Source organism: Schistocerca piceifrons, chromosome X, assembly GCF_021461385.2.
Source record: "Schistocerca piceifrons isolate TAMUIC-IGC-003096 chromosome X, iqSchPice1.1, whole genome shotgun sequence".
Taxonomy (NCBI): domain Eukaryota; kingdom Metazoa; phylum Arthropoda; class Insecta; order Orthoptera; family Acrididae; genus Schistocerca; species Schistocerca piceifrons.
Genome location: NC_060149.1, coordinates 150,837,657 through 150,860,623, shown reverse-complemented (window position 1 = coordinate 150,860,623; position 22,967 = coordinate 150,837,657). Strand labels below are relative to the sequence as shown.

At 42.3% G+C, this 22,967-nt stretch overlaps 1 protein-coding gene across 1 annotated transcript in view; it reads left to right on the top strand.

The window, feature by feature from the left end:
• Positions 1-22,967, top strand: part of LOC124723205 — a 1,036,184-nt gene that overhangs the window by 576,282 nt on the left and 436,935 nt on the right. The window contains exon 3 of the mRNA XM_047248396.1: positions 2,742-2,871. Coding sequence (XP_047104352.1) covers positions 2,742-2,871 — 130 coding nt within the window. The remainder of the gene's footprint in view (positions 1-2,741; positions 2,872-22,967) is intronic.

Sequence of the window (22,967 nt, the reverse complement as noted above, 5' to 3'; positions counted from 1 at the left end):
GTTAACATCTGAGAAATTTACTACGGTTTGTTGTTTAGATATCCGCTGCAGAAAGCGAAAAATGGTTAAAAATGCTTTTTTCGGGTATTCTCAAGAACCACCCATAAACTAAATTGTGCATCCATAAATCCGTTAAGGAGCACCATAGACGATACCTAATGCAAAAAGGACCAACTGATTTTATCCATTTGCATAAGCTGGAAGAAGTGTGTAGTTTTCAAACATTAACGCTAGGCTGTAGGATAATCACATTTAGACGATCCTTCTGTTGAGTCTAGAAACGGTCCCTAGCCCAAAGGCTATCAAAAACAGTTAAACCTACCTTTGTATCACCAAGAGAACCCGAGGCATGAACCGCGGAGAAATCTTGCGCAGCGCTCGTAGATGTCCTCTACTGCTCGAAAAATAAATCAGCAACATGGTATGTTCTTCATAAGTGAACTTATGTTTTCTTTTAATGATAATGATAATAAATACAAAAAATAAATAAAATCTCACACACTGCAGTTATGGTACTGTGTATCTTTCGACGTTAATGTTTATACATATGCAATAAAAATTAGAAGGGACACACTATGGATCCACTTGTACAATTACGACAGTGTGTATCTTCAGCTATCTAGTCATATTACTCATTTAACATGATCATCTATATATCTTATTACATTCCAAGATATTTTAAATGGTAATAATATTTGAAAAAACCTTATTGGCGAGCGTTTACACTATTTTTGCACAATGTATCCTCTCGCCACAGATGCACACTATCTGTAACTTAAAATACGCCAACTAGTTTCAGATTTCTTAATACAATTTTATGAATCATCTAAAAATACTAATGAATGCAACTTTAAAATTTTTTCTGTATGTCACGTGCATTATATACAGTAGCACAAAAGAGTAGTTAGTTACATGGCCACCAATGGGACGGCGCTCCTCATTCACCTCCTTTTACAATATGTTTTATCAATGTTGTGCGTATGAATGAAGTACTGCTTTCTCTAAAGATCTGAAAATTTTGTGGAGTGCGGCAAAAGGATGTAATCCAGGAGCAAATAATGCTTCTGACGAGTACCAGCTGTGTCTGACTAATTACCTTGCGATAAATGTGGTAAGGATATTTAAAGATAACAGTGGAATGAGGTGTAGTATTGATGGAGCACTATGTCTGAAGAGCGGGGATTCTTGTTAAGCACTGGGAAGTATAAGAGGAAGAGGTGGAGACTGGACACAGATGACTGAAATGGGGACGGGGGTTCTATTTTTGATCATTAATGAAAGGAGCTTATGATCTACGACTGTAGTTGGTGGGATGGGTACTATTTTGAGGCAAAGGGAATCTTTTAAGGTTTCCTTCGGATAGAAGTTATGTTAGCACTGACGCTGTAGTGGTCCAGGGCTGAAAAGTGTTTTACACCTCTATGAACGTCTCTACTCTGCAGGCTACTTTATGGTGCGTGGCGGAGGGTAAGGATCAGTAGGATGGTTAGGATAAGGAAGCTATGAGATTTTAGTTTCCTAATATACAGGAGATACACAATTCAGTGAAATGTTCAATGTATTTGAGGACGGGAAGGAATTTGAATAGTATGAAGATTGTGTGCAGCAGAAAGAAGCAAGATACAGAAGGTGCGGTGGAATGCATCGCCTAAGAACGTTTAAGGAGTGGTAAAATCTTGGGGATGTGGAGAGCCAAGCTACGTTGCTGTACGTGAGAATAGGTCAGATAAGGAAGTTTCAAGGCTGTAATGCCAATTTGCGTCCTGTAAGTGGTTTTAGTCTATGTGGACTATTGTTGAATGGTCTATTACATCACATAACCAGGTTAGTTTGAAGTGAGCAGTTAGTCCCAAATATAGTGTATTAACATAGCCTATGGCATTATTATGGATGCAGAGGTGGAAATATGGGAGACTGAAAGAGTATTCGCTGGGTCCTGACGAGCTTGACTTTTAGGTATTGCAGTTAAGTAAGGGATGGAGTTATTGAGTTGAATTTTAGGAGACTGCTGGTTATTTCGGTGATTACATCTGCATCTACATCTACATACATACTCCGCAATCCACCGTACGGTGCGTGGCGGAGGGTACCTCATACCACAACTAGCACCTTCTCTCCCTGTTCCACTCCCAAACAGAACGAGGGAAAAATGACTGCCTATATGCCTCTGTACGAGCCCTAATCTCTCTTATCTTATCTTTGTGGTCTTTCCGCGAAATGTAAGTTGGCGGCAGTAAAATTGTACTGCAGCCAGCCTCAAATGCTGGTTCTCTAAATTTCCTTAGTAGCGATTCACGAAAAGAACGCCTCCTTTCCTCCTGAGACTCCCACCCGAGTTCCTGAAGCATTTCCGTAACACTCGCGTGATGATCAAACCTACCAGTAACAAATCTAGCAGCCCGCCTCTGAATTGCTTCTATGTCCTCCCTCAATCCGACCTGATAGGGATCCCAAACGCTTGAGCAGTACTCAAGAATAGGTCGTATTAGTGTTTTATAAGGGGTCACCTTTACAGATGAACCACATCTTCCCAAAATTCTACCAGTGAACCGACTACGACTCTCCGCCTTGCCCACAACTGCCATTACATGCTTGACCCACTTCAATCGCTCTTCAGTGTTACGCCCAAATATTTAATTAATATTATTATATTAATTAGTATATCGCTTATACATAAAGACAAAGTAATAAGCAAGAACGAAACTGGGAGTGTGGGAAGGTGCAGCGTGTTTGTTTTGCAGTGTCACCGGAGACGGTGGTGATCCCGATCGTGTCGTGCATCCTGGGCTTTCCGCTGCTGGCGCTGCTCGTCATCTGCTGCCTGCGTCGGCGCGCCAAGCTGGCACGGGAGAGGGCGCGGCGCCGCGCAGGGTGAGTACCCAAACAAACAAACACAAGTTCTCGTTTTAATACACACTGTTAAACAAAAGTATAGAGAGTATCAGGTAGCGTCTTAGGAAGACAAAACGAGTATGCACCTCCTCCAGTTCAAACTGTTTGATCTATGATCTACCAGAATACATCTTAAAAAAATAGCTATTAACTACCAAAAGTAAAGCTACTGAGTGGCTACCTTCCCCCCGTTAGAATGTTTACCGTCTCATCCAATTCCCACTTCTCACTAAATTGCACACCCGTGTTCATCATACACTGTCAACAAACTCGACTCCCTTAATTCTAAAGTTTTCTCTCTAGCCCTAGCCCTGGTACACTACCACACCTATACCGACACATTACTTCAACTCTATACCTACACACAATCCGTAACCTCTCCTTACGAAACTTCAACCGACTCCCTCTACCACAATAATGAAAGCCGTCATTATATTTACGCATTTACTCAACAATCCACAACCGTCTAATTCACTGAAATAAAACTCTAAAATACCTTGGACTAACATTAGATGAAAAACTAACCTTGAATCCCCAACTAATAACCATTCAAAATAAAACCGATAATATATCAAAACTGGTAACTAGCTAACCGTGAAGCTACAGTCCATGACCAATATCTTATAGGATAAACTTGTACCCTACCAACAAAATTTCGGTAATTAATCAGGGATGTTTTCGAAGTATTTTAATGTAAAGTACTGAGGTTCCTAGTGGACCGTTAGAGAGTAATTTCATTTCACTTGATTTCTTACCCCCATGTTTGTGTAGCTAATACGCTGAAAATATCTGAGCAACGGTCTAAATTTCGATAGTATGTGCTATGTGTCTCGTTTGGAAACAATCTTATTTTAAAATTTTTCTTTTTAAAATTCAGTCTTGATCACACCACGTATGTTACAAGAACATAGGTGACCGGTTTCGGTCATATCACATGACCATCATCAGACCCATGGCATGCTTCGAAGATGGTAGGTGGAGCACTCTTCTCATCTGCTGTGATGTCATCCATCTTCGAAGGATGCCATGGGTCTGATGATAGTCATATGATATAACCGAAACCGGTCACCTATGTTCTTGTAACATACGTGGTGCGATCAAGACTGAATTTTAAGAAGAAAAATTAAAAAAAATTTTGATCACTATTCCAAAAAGTCTATTAATCTTGTTTTATTCACTCACTTCACTTGCTGTTGACAACAAATCACCCACTCTACTTTTCGTCCTCAGGCTGCCTTTCAGTATTGCCCTATACTGTCTCGGATTTGTTTTTTTGTCAGTTGCACGTTACTAACGATACACGGTAGTGCGGATGCCGTTCACTGATGAAGAATTGGTCGATATGCATCTTTAAATATGGCTTTACTGAATGCGATGAAAGTGTGGCACAATGATTCCAGCTGAGCTGTTTCTACATGACGGCAACCACATTACACTACTTTTGCATTATTCTGTGTTTTGCTTTGCACGTTTTGGTGATTGCATATTAAAGGTTTTTTCAGGTGTATAGGTATTTTCAGGGAAACAATGGCAACTGGCGTAAAAAAAATCGAATAAGTCGCAATTACATATTAGTTATTCAGAATTACCCGTTTCTCAATTTTTATGAGTGATTATCGGGGCAAGGTTTCCTGCTTTATTAATTTAGAGCTTTCTAGTTAATTGTATTTTATTACTTAAATGTGAGCTTTCGCATAAAGGCTAGCTATATAAATAGTTACTCATTTCATTCCATGTTTTTCGTAATTGTGAAAGTGAATGTAGCTTTGCATGATGTGATAACTATTTTACATTTTATGTATATGTGTTAATTTTTAAGCAAAATTCGTTTTATACTATCTTTTTATAGACACTAATATCTGCTTTGATATGTCTGAAATCAACATCGTCTGGTTTTTATGCCCCAAGATGGCATCATCACCATCCATTGTCACATAAAACGTGTGCTCAAAGGTAACGTCATCGACGCAAACGTTAAATGTGGCGTGCTGCAGTCATTGTCTCAGGTGTCTCTCATTCAATGACATGACCCAGCTGCATACGGCAACACAGCTATACACGCCTTTAAACTACACTCCTGGAAATGGAAAAAAGAACACATTGACACCGGTGTGTCAGACCCACCATACTTGCTCCGGACACTGCGAGAGGGCTGTACAAGCAATGATCACACCCACGGCACAGCGGACACACCAGGAACCGCGGTGTTGGCCGTCGAATGGCGCTAACTGCGCATCATTTGTGCACCGCCGCCGTCAGTGTCAGCCAGTTTGCCGTGGCATACGGAGCTCCATCGCAGTCTTTAACACTGGTAGCATGCCGCGACAGCGTGGACATGAACCGTATGTTCAGTTGACGGACTTTGAGCGAGGGCGTATAGTGGGCATGCGGGAGGCCGGGTGGACGTACTGCCGAATTGCTCAACACGTGGGGCGTGAGGTCTCCACAGTACATCGATGTTGTCGCCAGTGGTCGGCGGAAGGTGCACGTGCCCGTCGACCTGGGACCGGACCGCAGCGACGCACGGATGCACGCCAAGACCGTAGGATCCTACGCAGTGCCGTAGGGGACCGCAGCGCCACTTCCCAGCAAATTAGGGACACTGTTGCTCCTGGGGTATCGGCGAGGACCATTCGCAACCGTCTCCATGAAGCTGGGCTACGGTCCCTCACACCGTTAGGTCGTCTTCCGCTCACGCCCCAACATCGTGCAGCCCGCCTCCAGTGGTGTCGCGACAGGCGTGAATGGAGGGACGAATGGAGACGTGTCGTCTTCAGCGATGAGAGTCGCTTCTGCCTTGGTGCCAATGATGGTTGTATGCGTGTTTGGCGCCGTGCAGGTGAGCGCCACAATCAGGACTGCATATGACCGAGGCACACAGGGTCAACACCCGGCATCATGGTGTGGGGAGCGATCTCCTACACTGGCCATACACCACTGGTGATCGTCGAGGGGACACTGAATAGTGCACGGTACATCCAAACCGTCATCGAACCCATCGTTCTACCATTCCTACCATTCCTAGACCGGCAAGGGAACTTTCTGTTCCAACAGGACAATGCACGTCCGCATGTATCCCGTGCCACCCAACGTGCTCTAGAAGGTGTAAGTCAACTACCCTGGCCAGCAAGATCTCCGGATCTGTCCCCCATTGAGCATGTTTGGGACTGGATGAAGCGTCGTCTCACGCGGTCTGCACGTCCAGCACGAACGCTGGTCCAACTGAGGCGCCAGGTGGAAATGGCATGGCAAGCCATTCCACAGGACTACATCCAGCATCTCTACGATCGTCTCCATGGGAGAATAGCAGCCTGCATTGCTGCGAAAGGTGGATATACACTGTACTAGTGCCGACATTGTGCATGCTCTGTTGCCTGTGTCTATGTGCCTGTGGTTCTGTCAGTGTGATCATGTGATGTATCTGACCCCAGGAATGTGTCAATAAAGTTTCCCCTTCCTGGGACAATGAATTCACGGTGTTCTTATTTCAATTTCCAGGAGTGTATATGACATTTCCTCAACCTCCACAGTGGCGTTATCCGACTGTCATAGATTTTCATTTCGTTCTTTATTTAAAATGATTACGTATCCAATATCACTTGCATTATGGTGACGCAGTGAACGAATATGTCGTCATCCCACTATTAACCAAGAACGTATCTGCAGTGTACACAAAGAGGCACACAAATGTTGTTCACATTGTCTCAGTTTTGGAAGAAAATACGTAGACAAAAGTTGAAAGTAAGTACTTGCATGTAAGGTAGAAATCACTGTTATCCCAATTAATGAGATAATTTTGACATATTACATCATTCTTCTCGCATGCATCTGGCACAGCAATATTTCTTCTTGAGATGTATCGGTAGATAACCGTACAGTCCTCTTCAGGGCATGTAAGAAACTGAACTGAAACTACGTGACACGACAATGTGCAGTAAATGCACGAATCGCGTATTTTGTCAACTGGTCACAGACTCATCTTGAAGCTGGCAGTACGATCATCAGCCTAAATATCGGAAGAAGAATACTGCTGTCCCGTATGTACGACCACAGGCGATGGAATGCAGGGCGTATCATAATTAATGGCGTACACGCATACAATTGAAATTATGAGATACTAGAAAAAGAAAAGTCTCACTAAACGTAAGTCCGCAAACGAACAGTAACACTCTGCAAGATGAAACTTCCTGGCAGATTAAAACTGTGTGCAGGACCGAAACTCGAACTCTGGACCTTTGCCGTTGGGAGGCAAGTGCTCTGCCAACTGAGCTGCCCAAGCACGACTCGAGACCTGTCCTCACAGCTTTACTTCCGCCTGAAACTCTTCTCCTAATCACCGACCAACGACCCGGCTTCACATTTTCCGTACTATCTTTAAAACATCAGAAGCCAGGACGATACCTCTGATAAAGATTGTGGCCCTTTTCCTCACCTTAATTGTCGAGCCCAAGTTTTAATCTATCTTTAAAAATCTCACTGCCCACTGGACTTCAACCTCTAAGATTCCTTCCTTCGCCGTCCAGAAGCTTCTTTCCACGTTACGTTTGCCAGGAATCCTTTGTTTCATTATTCAACACTAGAAGAAGAATACACGTGTCTGTACTAGCAGTTGAATACGCCAAAGTGCAGTGTCATTTCATTACGAAACGGTTGAAAGTTTGCTTTTTTCTGTTATTGTTTGATATGGTTTTCTTAGTGCGTTGTTTATCACAACCTCCTGTATAGGTGTGATCCATTAGCAGATATCGTGAATCAAAACACAGCAATTCTTGCCAATACAACATACTTACGAATACACTTTACATTTTGCGAGTATGTAGCAATAACGAAAGTGAGTAGTGTTTACCATGTCTGTAGACCTCAACAAGCTACATATGGCGTGACTCATGGGGAAGTCAGGCAATCTGAGCTGGGAACGGGTGTGGTGACTCTAGGGTTACCATGCTGTCCGTGCTCTGGATGTTCTTCAGCACATACCTTGCGATTTGGCGGTGGAACTTTTTGTGTCACTGAGAAATGGGATCTTGTCTAAACCAACTATATCTCAAGAATGGTACAAACTTAAATAAAATAACGCAGTCTTAACATGTGCGACTTTCAATTCCCTAAATTTTCTAGTAGCTCGTTGGAAATTTATGGATCCTACAAAATCAAACATCAACGTCATAGCTGTTTTGTAATAAATATATATCATGGGGTAGTCCATACGAGAATTCTTTCAAAACCAATTCAAATGACGGAGGTAATATTATAGCACACATTAGAACCATATGTTACGTTTCTAGGACACCTAATATAAAATTTCCGTTGATTCCAAGCAAAGTGGTTACAATGTTCACGGGAAAGATGACTTACAGATAAAAATTTAAGGATGAGTAGCTTTTTTGTAGTATGTAAGATTCCTTCGTGTGTACCCCTCTCCTCCAGTTCACGAGCAGTCGCTGCAAAGGGGCAAGTGCCTGATAATTACCAAATGTTCGCTCTGTCTGCCCCAACAGAAATAACTTTATAGATCATGAGCCAAAGTCGGAACTCATCAAGCAGCTCTCCATCATTTCCACCCTTGGATTGGGTGGGGGCGGTTTAAGGTACGCAGTGTGCAATAGCGTTTAACATCCTCATACCCAAGGGATCAGTCTGCTTCTTATCACCTAATACGTATCTAATTAACATGGAGTAAAACTCACTCTACAGCGCTCGCACGCACAGCTCGGTGGAAAGTGGTCGATGACTCGACCAGGTTTCGATCTGGATTCATCTGCCAAACGCAGCAGCATCTAACGGTAATCCAACTACGTGGGCGCCGTTCGGCCAGTTTTCTGTACGTTAACAATACGTCAGTGTCCGAGAATGAGTGGATCGTGTTGCAAAAGCCATTCATCGTAATCGATGAAGATCCCTGCCCACACCCTTAGGAGCATCAGCAAATTGTAGCTAAATACTTGGTGAAATAACGAATGTCTCTATGTCATCAGAGCAAAAGTGTACCCCCGTATAGATTTAATTCGTGTTACAGCAATTGTTTTTCATATAATCGATCAAGTCACGTTAAAGTATGACACCACCTATGTTGGACGACAACGTGCAAACACTGTTCACAGTCGGCAGCCCTGACAAAATGGTTCAAATGGCTCTAAGCACTATGGGACTTAACTTCTGAGATCATCAGTCCCCTAGACTTAGAACTACTTAAACCTAACTAACCTAAGGACACCACACACATCCATGACCGAGGCAGGATTCGAACCTGCGACCGTAGCAGCAGCGCGGTTACGGACTGAAGCGCCTAGAACCGCTCGGCCACAGCGACTGGCCAGCGCTAACATTGGAGAGTGTATAAAGCGTGTGGCGAGACGCGGATAACAGTGCAGTTGTGGTTCTATTGCGTAAACTGAGCGAAGTGTCTGACGTTCAAAAGGCATTATCATTGGCTTTCGTGGCAGGGGTGGAAATACTTCCGAAATGACGAAGTTTTTAAACTGTTCAGGTCCTGCAGTGGTTAAAGTACACTGTGCATAGCAAAATGGCGCTATCCAAAACCTACTCAGAGGCAACTGTGTTGCACCCTGGGCCATAGATGACAGGGTGAATGGTGCTAGCGGAGATGTGTACGTGCGAATAGACGTACAACTGTTGAGCAACTGATCACCCAGATGAACCGAGGGGCTACCAACAGCACTTCGTCAACGATCATTCGGCGAACATTGCTGCGGTTGGGCTTCCACAGCAGGTGCCGGGTTCATGCAGCCATGCTGAATGTTGTTCATCGGCAACAAAGTCTGGGACTTAGACGCTAATACCGCAACTGGACGTCCACTGAATGGCGACAGGTGGCTGTTTCAGTTAAATCAGGTTTTTTGCTCCATCGAACAAGTGGCCGTTGGTGTGTAACGTCTAAAAGCAGACACCCTGCAACAATCGAGGGAAATGCTTCTGTCGCATTCCCTGGGTGACCTCGTCAATGGATCAACTAAAGTGTGCATTTAACCTTGGGGACCACATCCACCCCGACATACAGTATATTTTCCCTCGGCACTATGACATCTATCAGCAGGACAATGCAACCTGTCACACAGTTTGCAGTGTACGCGCATTGTTCTAAGAGCACCACAATGAGATTATCGGACTCTTCTGGCCACGAATCTCCTCAGATTTAAACAAACTCGAGAAGCTGTGGGACCACTTCGATTGGGTTGTTCGTGCCATGGATCCTCAAACAAAAGACCTAGCACGTCTGGCCACTGTACTGGAGTTGGCATGGCTCCACACCCCTGCCGGTTCCTTCCAGAACCTCATTGATTCTCTTCCAGCCGATCTCCCAGCGGTCCGTGCTGCAAAAGGTGGTTAGTCAGACTTTTGACAGGCGATCACATCAGTATGACTGGACAGTGTAAAATGAATTAAATGAAGTTAGCCGGGTGATGTTGTAAGTAGGCTGTTTATGTTTTCTTATTGGTAACGCCACGTAGCGCTCTGTATGAAAATCACTGGCTGTGATGTGTGCAGTCTGTGGCTGCTTTGCATTATTGTAATACTCGCCATTGTAGCGTTGGGCAGTTGGCTGTTAACAGCGCGTAGCGTTGCGCAGTTGGAGGTGAGCCGCCAGCAGTGGTGGATGTGGTGCGAGAAATGGCGGAGTTTTGAAATTTGTAAGACTGGATGTCATGAACTGCTATATATATTATGACTTTTGAACACTAGTAAGGAAATACATTGTTTGTTCTCTATCAAAATCTTTCATTTGCTAACTATGCATATCAGTAGTTAGTGCCTTCAGTAGTTTGAATCTTTTATTTAGCTGGCAGTAGTGGCGCTCGCTTTATTGCTGCAGCTTGAGTAACGAAGATTTTTGTGAGGTAAGTGATTTGTGAAAGGTATAGGTTAATGCTAGTCAGGGACATTCTTTTGTAGGGATTATTGAAAGTCAGACTGCGTTGCGCTAAAAATATTGTGTGACAGTTTAAGCACAGTCTTTTATAATTGTTCAAAGGGGACGTTTCAATGTCTTCGGTAACTCCAATATCCCGACTGGTGCACACCCCGTCATTTTCAAGGCACAAATGCAATGTGAGAGCGCTTTGCAACAAAACATGAAACCTCGGTATGTGGAGCATATTTAGAAAGATAGCACACATACTATAACACTAACGCCATCACAAACCCAAGATGACTGAAGTCACAAGTTATCGATGGTGAATATTCCCAACAGGTGAGCAAGTAACATTAATTCTGTACCTCTTTTATTTGACCAACGAGAGAGCTGCATTCCAAGCAAAATTTAAGCACAAACCTCCATCTCTATATATTAGGTTATTTTGTAATTGAATCTCAACTGATTCCTCAATAACACTCCCTCAATAGCTGGAAGTGTATGCCAGAATCTCGGTGTTGTAATATTCCATAACATGACCAATGTCAAGTCAATGTTGTGTAATAGCTGACGCTCACTACGCCGGTCCTCCACGAGCTTGACGATCTGGCGAGTATGACATGCCATAACTGCAAAGCGTGTGGTAGACACGAGCCTTATGGAAACTGACCGTAGACCATGATTCAGTGTCTGAACTCATCGCGATTAGAAAACGCGGCGTGGCAGAAAGAATCAGGCCACAGCGTTCAGTGGGAAGGGACACCGCACAGGCAAAAGCGACTCCTGTGGCTGCGTCACCTGTCACACAGTCAAAGTTGCCGAAACTGCACTAACAGCTAGCATGTATAGCGACTTTGTCGTGGCGATAGACAATTTGACAACGTCGTTCAGGAAACAGAATCTTTACGTGAGCGATCTTTTGTTTCTGTATAGTGTGATTTAGTTTTTTATATTTGTTACAAGTTACATATTTTGTACAGAAATGGGTAACAGACGATGGCCAACTTCTCTCCTGTTAGCCTTGCGAAATGGTAGCTACGAGGGCTATCCACAAAGTACAGCCGGCCGAAGTGGCCGTGCGGTTAAAGGCGCTGCAGTCTGGAACCGCTACGGTCGCAGGTTCGAATCCTGCCTCGGGCATGGATGTTTGTGATGTCCTTAGGTTAGTTAGGTTTAACTAGTTCTAAGTTCTAGGGGACTAATGACCTCAGCAGTTGAGTCCCATAGTGCTCAGAGCCATTTGAACCATTTGAACCACAAAGTACATTACGTTTAGGAATTTAAAAAAATAAAGTATTGGAAATTTTTTATATTATATACAGATGAAAGCCACACTTAAATACTACTTTTCCACACAGTTGCCATTTAAATTAAGGCACTTATCGTAGCAATGGACGAGCTTGGAAATCCCTTCGTCGTAAAATTCGGCCGCCTGCGCCTTCAACCACTTCTTGAAGCTGTGCGTCGTCATCAAAACGCTGCATAGCCAACCACTTCTTCATTGCTGCGAATAAGTGGAAGTCGCTGGGTGCCAGGTCGGGACTGTACGGCGGATAAGGAAACAACTCCCACTTAAAAGAGTCGAGAACTTCACGAGTGGCATTTGCCGTGTGGGCCCGGGCGTTGTCGTGAATCAGCAAGATCTTTGAACCCAATTTTCCCCTGCGCTTGTTTTGTATTGATCTTCTGAGGTTGTGCAGAGTTTGGCAATACCTTTGAGAGTTTATTGTAGTGCCTCTTTCCAGGAAATCCACAAAAAATCACACCTTTTCTGTCCCAAAAGAGGCAACCACGTGGTTGAAGGCGCAGGCGGCCGAATTTTACGACGAATGAATTTCCAAGCTCGTCCATCGCTACGATAAGTGCCTTAATTTAAATGGCAACTATGTAGAAAAGTAGTATTTAAGTGTGGCTTTCATCTGTATATAATAAAAAAAATTTCCAATACTTTATTTTTAATTCCAAAACGTAATGTACTTTGTGGATAGCCCTCGTATAATAAAAAGATGTTGGATGCACGACATTAGTAGAAACAGGAAAAGCTAAGGGGAATACCATCCCCTGTATATTTAACTAGAGACTCTTGAAGATAGATTTTCAAGCATCTTCACACATCGTGAGGTTGTTTTTTCAGGATATGATACTGTTATGATGTATCACTTTTCTCACTCAGATGGGAACTTCTATTTCACAACTTGGTCCTCTAGTATTGAGCATTCACCAAGTGAAATTCATATAATTTATTCTCGCCATTTTTTTATTTTCTGCATTATCAATTGTTGTCATTCCAGATATCTTACAACTAAAAACACAAGCGGGACAACCGTATTTTACTTTCTGTGTAATATTCTGCCATTTAAAAGACAGTAAAGAAAATTTGCACTGGAATTTAGAATGTTTTGCCCAACTACAGCAGAAATTATTTGATTTGTGTCAACAATGAAACAGCTGAGTCAGTCGTAGCACAAAGACCTGCACTGTAGCATATGATAATGCATTTAACTGCAGAACCGTCTGTTGATTTTTCTGTAAGTGGTACTTTCTTAGACTAATAGTAGCATCACATTTGAATAACTAAAAACCTGTAAAAGAAAGAGAATCAAGCGATACATCTACATCCAACATCAAATTGCTGTCTATGTGTTGTCCATATGTAGTTCAAGAGGTAAACCATTTAGTGACTGCAGATTTTAAGTATACAACAAATTTTAGGATCGTTGGCAAGATTATGCCAAAGGTTTTCCTCATAAGATCAGAAGTATTGCTTTAAATTTTACTGTGGAATAACTGTATGGAGCAATATCTTTGGCTGTTCGTGTCAGAACCAAGCATGGAAATAATTCGTTTGGATGTCAGGAAAACCATGTGGGTCTAGACAATGTTTGCTTCAAAGAGACAAATAATTCCCTCACGTAAAATCCAATTTCAACAAATGTGATGGTGCTTCCTATTTCGATTTTCTCCATATTGTTTTCCATTGTGATAATGTTATGTACATAGTACAGTAAACTAGATTGTAATATTTACTAATTAATCTACAGTGCCTAATACAGAACTGTTTTTCAGTACACTTTGTGTAATATATCGTATGTGTGAATATTATAAACTTTGTAAAAATGTTTAACATTTCGATCCACTTCAGCAGCTACATCACTTCATACTTTTGGCCGTTTTCTAAATGTTCTTGTAATCTGTATCACCTCCAACATACAGCAAGTTCTACTTCCTCATCTCCTTGATAAGTTCTTTTTTTCACATGATCACCACTGCGTTCATTACACGTTCATTGAGACAAAATTTGTCTCCCATTGTTGCTGCCTCAGCTGTCAGTGATAACACGAAAGTTAAATGCACCCACAGGTGCACGTAAGCGAGAGCTGCGTCAGTGAATCTGTATTTTAATGACCTGGTCAGAGAGGACTAGAGTTGTAAAACTACCAGAGGCTACAGTAGACTACTGAAAGTAACTGTAGACTACGGTAGTTTTCCCAGTAGTTTTGGCCAGTTAATATCACAACTGTGCTACCTGCATGTTGGATGTGTTGCATACATGTCAGGCATTACCTCATTTCTTTCACTTTGTTTACATATGCGATTAGTGTCTTGGTACATTACCCTAAAAACCAGAAGCTGTGAACTGTCTAGAAATTAGCCTGCCAGTGTGGCCGTGCGGTTCTAGGCGCTTCAGTCTGGAACCGCGTGACCGCTACGGTCGCAGGTTCGAATCCTGCCTGGGGCATGGATGTGTGTGATGTCCTTAGGTTAGTCAGGTTTAAGTAGTTCTAAGTTCTAGGGGACTGATGACCACAGAAGTTAAGTCCCATAGTGCTAAGAGCCATTTGAACCATTTTGTCTAGAAATTCAGTGAGGTTACATGAGGGCCACGTAACAAATGGAACATTTTTGTGTACATAGTTACACTGGTGCCTGTTACTTAAAAATAAATAGTAATTTTAACAAAATCGAAACTGTCAATGTTCAATTCAGGTTGTATTCGAATAATATTGATTTGTAACGTCAAACTAAGGTACGTTGTAAAAAAAAGTATCATATAGCGTTAGAAAATGCAGTTTCTTCAAGCTAGGTAGAATTTTAAATAAATATCAAACAGCGCTTCTGTATTTTGTCAAGTTTATATAAAATGCATTTCTGTTATTGCTAAACAACTTTTGCACTGATCAAGAATAAGAGGAAACTCTCTCCTTTGGCCATGATAAAGGAAGCTCTACTGAGTACAAAATAACAACAATAATTGTATAGATTTTTTTATGTTTGTGGATGCAGACTGTGCTTGCACCAAAAGTAATCCTTTTAGTTACATAAAAGCGCAGAAGTCACATGATCAACTAATTTTTATTAGTCCTAAAGTGCAATTTATATTTTGTTAGGATATGAAATACGATACATAATAGACTAACACTGAACGACGTGCGGTTCTAATTAGGTGAAAACAAACAACCAGAAGAACAAAGAAGTCGTCGGCTCTCAGTTTCTCTCTCACACATTCATTGTTTCTTTCCCTACCAACGCTACCAATCCTACAGGTTATCCTGCCATTTACTACGTCATTTATGCACTGTACCAAAACTACCGAACCGTAGTTTCGGTAGAGCTCAGCTCTAGACAGAACGCAGCGTGGAGTCGTAGCCTGTGGCCAGGCCGCGTCACTGAAATGCTCGTGTCAGCCGCACAGAAAGCCGCTTTGACTTGGCGGCAGCCGGACTACGCCCCAGTCAGCGCGAAGCCGTCTCAGAATACAGATTCGCAGCCGTGGCCGGTGGCTGTGTGCACCCACTAGCGCATTTGCCGTCTGTGTTCGTATACAGTTAGGAAAATCGGGCTACACATCCAAGCTGCTAATGAGGTTTAGTCAGCTTTCACAGTCTGATAGCTGACGCAGAAGCAGCAGTCGCTGCGGCCAGCCACTCTTGAGCCACCCATTCACAGCCCGACCGGCGCGCGCCGTTGCGCTCGCCGACCCACCGACGGTGTGTGGGCAGCAGCGACTGCTTTGCGGTCCCTACCTGCCTGCACTAATAGATTCTGTGCTGACAGTAGTCGAAGCATTCTGTGGCCGTCTAATATTAAATTTGAGGAAATTAATACCTGAAAACAAAAAATATTAGTTTCTAACATTTGTAGACTTAGATAAAGCTTTTGACAATGTTGACTGGAATACTCTCTTTCAAATTCTAAAGGTGGCAGGGGTAAAATACAGGGAGCGAAAGGCTATTTCCAATTTGTACAGAAACCAGATGGCAGTTATAAGAGTCGAGGGGCATGAAAGGGAAGCAGTGGTTGGGAAGGGAGTGAGACAGGGTTGTACCCTCTCCCCGATGTTATTCAATCTGTATATTGAGCAAGCAGTGAAGGAAACTAAAGTTCGGAGTAGGTATTAAAAGCCATGGAGAAGAAATAAAAACTTTGAGGTTCGCCGATGACATTGTAATTCTATCAGAGACAGCAAAGGACTTGCAAGAGCAGTTGAACGGAATGGACAGCGTCTTGAAAGGAGGGTAAAAGATGATCAACAAAAGCAGAACAAGGATAATGGAATGTAGTCTAATTAAGTCAGGTGATGCTGAGGGAATTAGATTAGGAAATGAGACACTTAAAGTAGTAAAGGAGTTTTGCTATTTGGGGAGCAAAATATCTGATGATGGTCAAAGTAGAGAGGATATAAAATGTAGACTGCCAATGGCAAGGAAAGCGTTTCTGAAGAAGAGAAATTTGTTAACATCGAGTATAGATTTAAGTGTCAGGAAGTCGTTTCTGAAAGTATTTGTATGGAGTGTAGCCATGTATGGAAGTGAAACATGGACAATAAATAGTTTGGACAAGAAGAGAATAGAAGCTTTCGAAATGTGGTGCTACAGAAGAATGTTGAAGATTATGTGGGTATATCACGTAACTAATGAGGATTGGGGAGAAGAGAAGTTTGTGGCACAACTCGACTAGAAGAAGGGATCGGTTGGTAGGACATGTTCTGAGGTACCAAGGGATCACAAATTTAGCTTTGGAGGGCAGCATGGAGGGTAAAAATGGTAGAGGGAGACCAAGAGATGAATACACTATGAATACACTATGAATACACTAAGCAGATTTAGAAGGATGTAGGTTGCAGTAGGTACTGGGAGATTAAGGAGCTTGCACAGGATAGATTAGCATGGAGAGCTGCATCAAACCAGTCTCAGGACTGAAGACAACAACAACAACAAGAAATTAAATTTTAAATAGAGTTTCTATTTCATGGAACCTGATCTAAGGTGGTGAACATGGCCGAAAAATCCACAAGACGTAAAAAATAGCTTTTCTTAAATAAGTAAAAAAACTACACCTACCATCGAAGAACATTAACTAGAAAACTGTTGGCCATAAAAAACCTGTCGATTCCTTTTTTGGAAGTATCGATCGACTGTAATATTTCAAGATATATCGAAAAGACTGTTAAGACTCTCGTTAACATTCACGTTAAAAACTCGTTCACTTTCACATTCCCATTCTTGCTATTTACTGTAAATACATCTCACGGTAAGACAAGAAGTACTTGCTTCAAAAATTAAAATGTACTAATTATTTTTCAAGATACACCGATCTATTGAAAAAAGGTACTCATCGTAACAGGCTAGAGTTTTTCAGTGGATAGCCTTAGAGTAGCGGTTTTAAGCTTACTTCCTTGACAGAGAGTTGTGATACCATATTATTAAATAATTTCATCGATTTTATTAATTGTAATCCGCAACACCTAAAAAATAGCTTTTCTTAAATGGGTAAAAAACTATACCTCCTATCGAAGAACGTTAACTAGAAAAGCGTAGGCCTTAAAAAACTTGTCGATTTCTTTTGGAAGTATCGATTTGTAATATTTCGAGATATATCGGAAAGACTTAACACTCTCGTTAACATCCACGTTAATACCTCGTAAACGTTCACATTCCTACTTGCTATTTACTGTAAATACATCCCACGGTAAGACAAAAAGTACCTGCTTGCAAACTTAAAATGTACTAATTATTTTTCAAGATACTCCGATCTTTTGAAAAAAAAAATACTTACACTTTTCTTGGGTATGCTTTTTTAACTGAGTCTCAATTTTAGAAAAAGTTATTCTTTGTCCTTCTGGATCTGAAGTAAGTTTTTTAAAAAAGTCTATTGCGACTTGGACAAAGGACAGATTATTATTGCGCGGTTTTCCCCATTTGCAGCCCATATCCTCGCTATGGTGATCCTCCGTCAGTGTATGTTTCGCTTACATACTTTGGTTACCGTGTCACGTGCCAGCAACGCCATTGGATGGCATCCAGCGCCGAAGTGGTCAGTGTTTTGTGTGTTCAGTGTAGGTTTAATATCCATTGGTTTCCTAAAATGATGAACCTTAACTTTTGTATACAAATTCCACTAGAATTTGTGGAGAGAATTTATGGTGTTTATGAGTTCACACGAAAAAAACAGTGGGGCTTTCATGACGCGTCACAGATCCTGTCCTGTGATTGCTTGACAGAGGTAAACTGAGCAGCCGTCATGGTGATCCAGTTTTAGCATCTCGAATTCGGTGCTTTTCGTAGTTATACGTAAGTATTATGAAAGTGGGTAGTTTAAGGATTAAAGTGTCGGGAAATGTGACGTATGTGGATGAACATGCCATAGATCTTATCCTGGAATTAACTCTTGGTATTATTTAGTAGTTGATTAGGGTGGGGTAAGGAAATACAACTTGTAAATTTTTCAGAGAGCCCTGGCAACAATCGTCCGATTGACAAATGTTTCATCATACCTATATCTCTACCACCAGTAACATAACTTCAGGTAGCCCTCAGATCAAAAGTAATAAAAAGCTATATTAGCTAGTTAAGTAACTTAAATTATTTTTCTAGAGTAGAAAATAATGCGTTATCTTCTTCTTCCTGATAGTGGTGCCTGGTATGTGAAGTATCGGATGATAAACAGAAGGCCGAAATTCTAAACATAGCTTTCTAAAACTCGTTTACGGTAGAGGACTGCAAAACTATTCCCCCTTTCAATTATCGAACAAACGCAAGGAAGGCTGACATAGTGTTTAATGTATCTGGGATTGTAAAACAGTTAAGATCCTTAGACGCCAGGAAGACATCTGGCTCAAATGGCTCTGAGCACTATGGGACTTAACTTCTGAGGTCATCAGTCCTCCAGAACTTAGAGCTACTTAAACCTAACTAACCTAAGGACATCACACACATCCATGCCCGAGGCAGGATTCGAACCTGCGACCGTAGCGGTCGCGCGATTACAGGATGTAGCGCCTAGAACCGCTCGGCCACCCCGGCCGGCGAAGGCATCTGGCCCAGACGGTATCCCCGAAAGATTATATGTTGACTATGCTACAAATATAGCACCATTCTTATCCATCATCTATCAGAGATCACTGGAACAGCGGAAAGTTTTACGGGACTGGAAGAAGGTCCAGGTCATAGCATTCTATAAAAAGGGTAGAAAATCGGATGCACATAATTACCGGCCAATTTCACTGACGTCGATTTGTTGTAGAATCATGGAACATATTTTGTGTTCAGGCATAATGACCTTTCTAGACTCTGAGAAGCTCATCTGCAGAAACCAGAACGGTTTTAGGGAACAGCGATCATGCGAGACACAGCTGGCCCTCTTTGTGCATGATATACAATAGGCTCTAGATACCGGCTCCCAGGTTGATTCCATATTTCTCGGCTTTCGAAAGGCGTTCCACTCAGTTCCGCTTTGTCGCTTGGTCCAAAAAGTGTGCGCTTACTGTCTATCCGATGACATATGAGTTCGGATAGAAAGTTTTATAACAGACAGAGAGCAGTATGTCGTCCTGAATGGGGTGACTTCAACAGAAACAAGCGTAACTTCAGGTGTGCCCCAGGGCAGCGTAATAGGTCCGTTGCTTTTTGCGATTTACATAAACGATCTGGTTGATGGTACTGACAGCGGCATTAGACTGTTTGCGGATGATGCTGTAGTTTACAGGAAAGTAGTATCACACGAAAGTTGTGATCATATCAATGAGGATTTGCAAAAAATAAATGCGTGGCGTAATGGCTGGCAGTTATCTCTCAATTTTAGTAAGTGTAACCCATTGTGTATAACAAGGAGAAAATCCCCATTAATATGCGAGTACAAAATAAATGCCCAGTCTTCGGAAGCGGTAACATCTGTCAAGTATCTGGATGTGACTATTCAAAATGATCTCAAATGGAATGGTTCAAATGGCTCTGAGCACTATGGGACTTAACATCTGAGATCATCAGTCCCCTAGAACTAAGAACTACTTAAACCTAACTAACCTAAGGACATAACACAAATCCATGCGCGAGGCAGGATTCGAACCTGCGACCATTGCAGTCGCGCGGTTCCAGACTGAAGCGCCTAGAACCGCTCGGCCACTCCGGCCGGCTCAAATTCAATGATCAGATTACACAAGTAACGGGCAAGACGAACACTAGATTGCGGTTTATTGGTAGAATCCTGAAGCGATGCAGTCCTTGAACAAAGGAAATTGCTTACAATACATTAGTTCCTCCCGTCTTGGAGTTCTGTTCGTCTGTATGGGTCATTACCAGTTGGGTCTGATTCAAGAGATTGAGAAGGTCCAAAGAAGAGCGGCAAGATTCGTGACGGGTACATTTAGCCATCGCGAGAGCGTTACAAATCTCATAGAAAGTTTGAAGTGGGACACACTTGCAGATAGACGACGCGCTAAACGGAAGGGGCTGCTCACTAAATTCCAAAATCCAATCTTCACCGAGGATGTAGAGCATATATTATTACCACCAACCGCGCAATGAGCACCATTCAAAGATAAGGGAAATTAGAGCTCGTACGGAGGCGTTCAGACAGTAGTTTTTCCCTCGCGCGATCCGCGAGTGGAACAGAGGGGGAGGGGGGGGGGAGTACATATGTGGATGTAGATATTTTATGAAAAAATCGTTTACAAGCGTCAAGTGATGGAATTTCGTTTATTGAACCAGCAGTGGAACGCAGTCTCAAAAAGGGCTCAGGACGAAACTAATTATGTGTTATATTATCTGATTAATAACGTCAGTTACATATTTATGGTGAAGAACATGTTTCATTATCATCCTCCACTAAATTGGTGCATGGTGTGGTGAAGCGTTACTGTTTTCGTGATTATAGTTGCTTATTACAAAATTATGCAGTGTAATGAGACACCACATTAAAGATCCCTCTCGTCTTGGAGCTTAAGAGTGACGGTGTGTGTGTGTGTGTGTGTGTGTGTGTGTGTGTGTGTGTGTGTGTGTTAGGAGCTCTCTGATTGGTTGATATCCAAGAAAAGTGGTGACGGTTAAGAAAGAGTTGAAAAATTGTGCCCACACACAGATTTGCGCCAAATCCTGTCTGCGGCCTTTTCCCTCGCTGCCCTACCTGTCTCTGTATGTATGCAACAGGGACGTGTGGTGTCACGAGGACGGTACTAAGCATGACACAGTACTAAGATAAACTTGCCGTAGGCTTGAAGCCACTTTGATATACTAATGGAGTGATTTGCAGCTACGTTTTGTGATTAAAATCGTACAGGATATAATTTCTACAAGCCCATCATTATGTTGGTGACGACGCATAGAGTTCTGTGAACCCCTTTTGGGTGTGGTGTGGTAAGGGTGTTCAGTGATAAGGCTATGTGCCCTTTAAATGGAAAACTAGAGTACCAAAACATACGAATATGGGGAACACTGCAGCTACATACCATAGTCGAGGAAGAGAGAAGAATATGGGGAACACTGCAGCGACGTACCATAGTCGAGCGAGAGAGAAAGAGACTCCAAAGCTTCACAAGATTTGTGTTGTTCCTCGTGAAAAGATATATGGCCAGTTTTTTGCTATTTTCTTCCAAAGAAAAGGTGGTTAAAGGGTTCCCGTACCAGAAGGTGTTGGAGAACTGGTTTTTTTCACAGTTGCGAAAACACGGTAAAAATTTCATTTTTAAGCAGGATGGAGCATCGCCACTCTGGTACCTGCATGTAGTAGCGTTTCTTAACAATTAGCTTCCTCAACGACGGGCTCGCCCCGGGGAGTGTACGGATCTCGCACTGCACAATTTTCCTCTTTCGTCACCTGACATAAATGAAAACTCTGATCCTAAACATACTTTGAAAGTACTCCAAGATTGTATCTGCATGCATGTACAAGATGCACCCTTGTAAAATCGAACGTTTGTTTGGAAAATAAAAACTTTATATTTCCAAGAATAAGTTAAAATTTACCCCAGGTTTCCATCTTTCACGTACAAGTTATAGTCTTGTGAAATCGGGTGAATCTCTTTCAAACAGGCTGAATATGTGCGTGCAATATTCAGATTACGTTAAAAGGACTCGTAAACTGTCAGTTTCAATTTTAATTCGTGCGCTAAATGCTGGTAACTACGAATGCTCTAGGTCAGTATTGCGTATGTTTAATGATTATCGGTGTCCAAAACTCAGAGCGTTGTGTTGGCAAAGCTGTCGCCTCCGCTGGGAAGCTGTCGCCTCAGCGGCCACGAGAGACTGGAGGGAAGCGGCGCGGGGGTCCCCTGGGAGCGGCGACATCGACGACGGCCGAGCTGGTGTGTTGTGTGCGGTGCGCGCAGAGTCTTCAAGTGGATGAGCCGCCGCTGGCCAGGGCGGTTACAGACAGCGGCTAGCCCAAGCCACGCGCATCACACTGCCTTGCCGAAGGAGCGAGAGAGAGATGAGATGAATACCGTGCTCCATCTCTATGAAAACGAAGTGTAGTTCATTTCATGTTGTCTGCTTTTTTTTTGTTTTTTTTTTTTCTTCTAGCATATAATTATGGAAATACGGTTCTGCCTTGAACAAACACAAATTATTCTTCTTTAACACCCAAATATGTTTTGGTTAAGTCTTACCATCGTCACTGGGTTCATTTATTTTCTTAGTGCCATAGATAATGATCTTTACGTAGCTGTCTAACATTTGCAATACAGCTGATATTTAGGTCCAGTTTGTCATTTCTCTTCGATCCCACTTTTTCACGCCTCTACAGGACATACAACTGTAAAGTGTGAAACTCTGATAACCACTGTGCTTCTTATATACCCTGAAGAGGCATAAAAAAGTGGAATCAATAACAAACGACAAACTGGAGCAAAATATCAGCTGTACGGTAAATTTTAAAAATCCACTGACTATAGCGAACCCTCGCCGAAACATGTTTGGGTGTTAAAAGAATT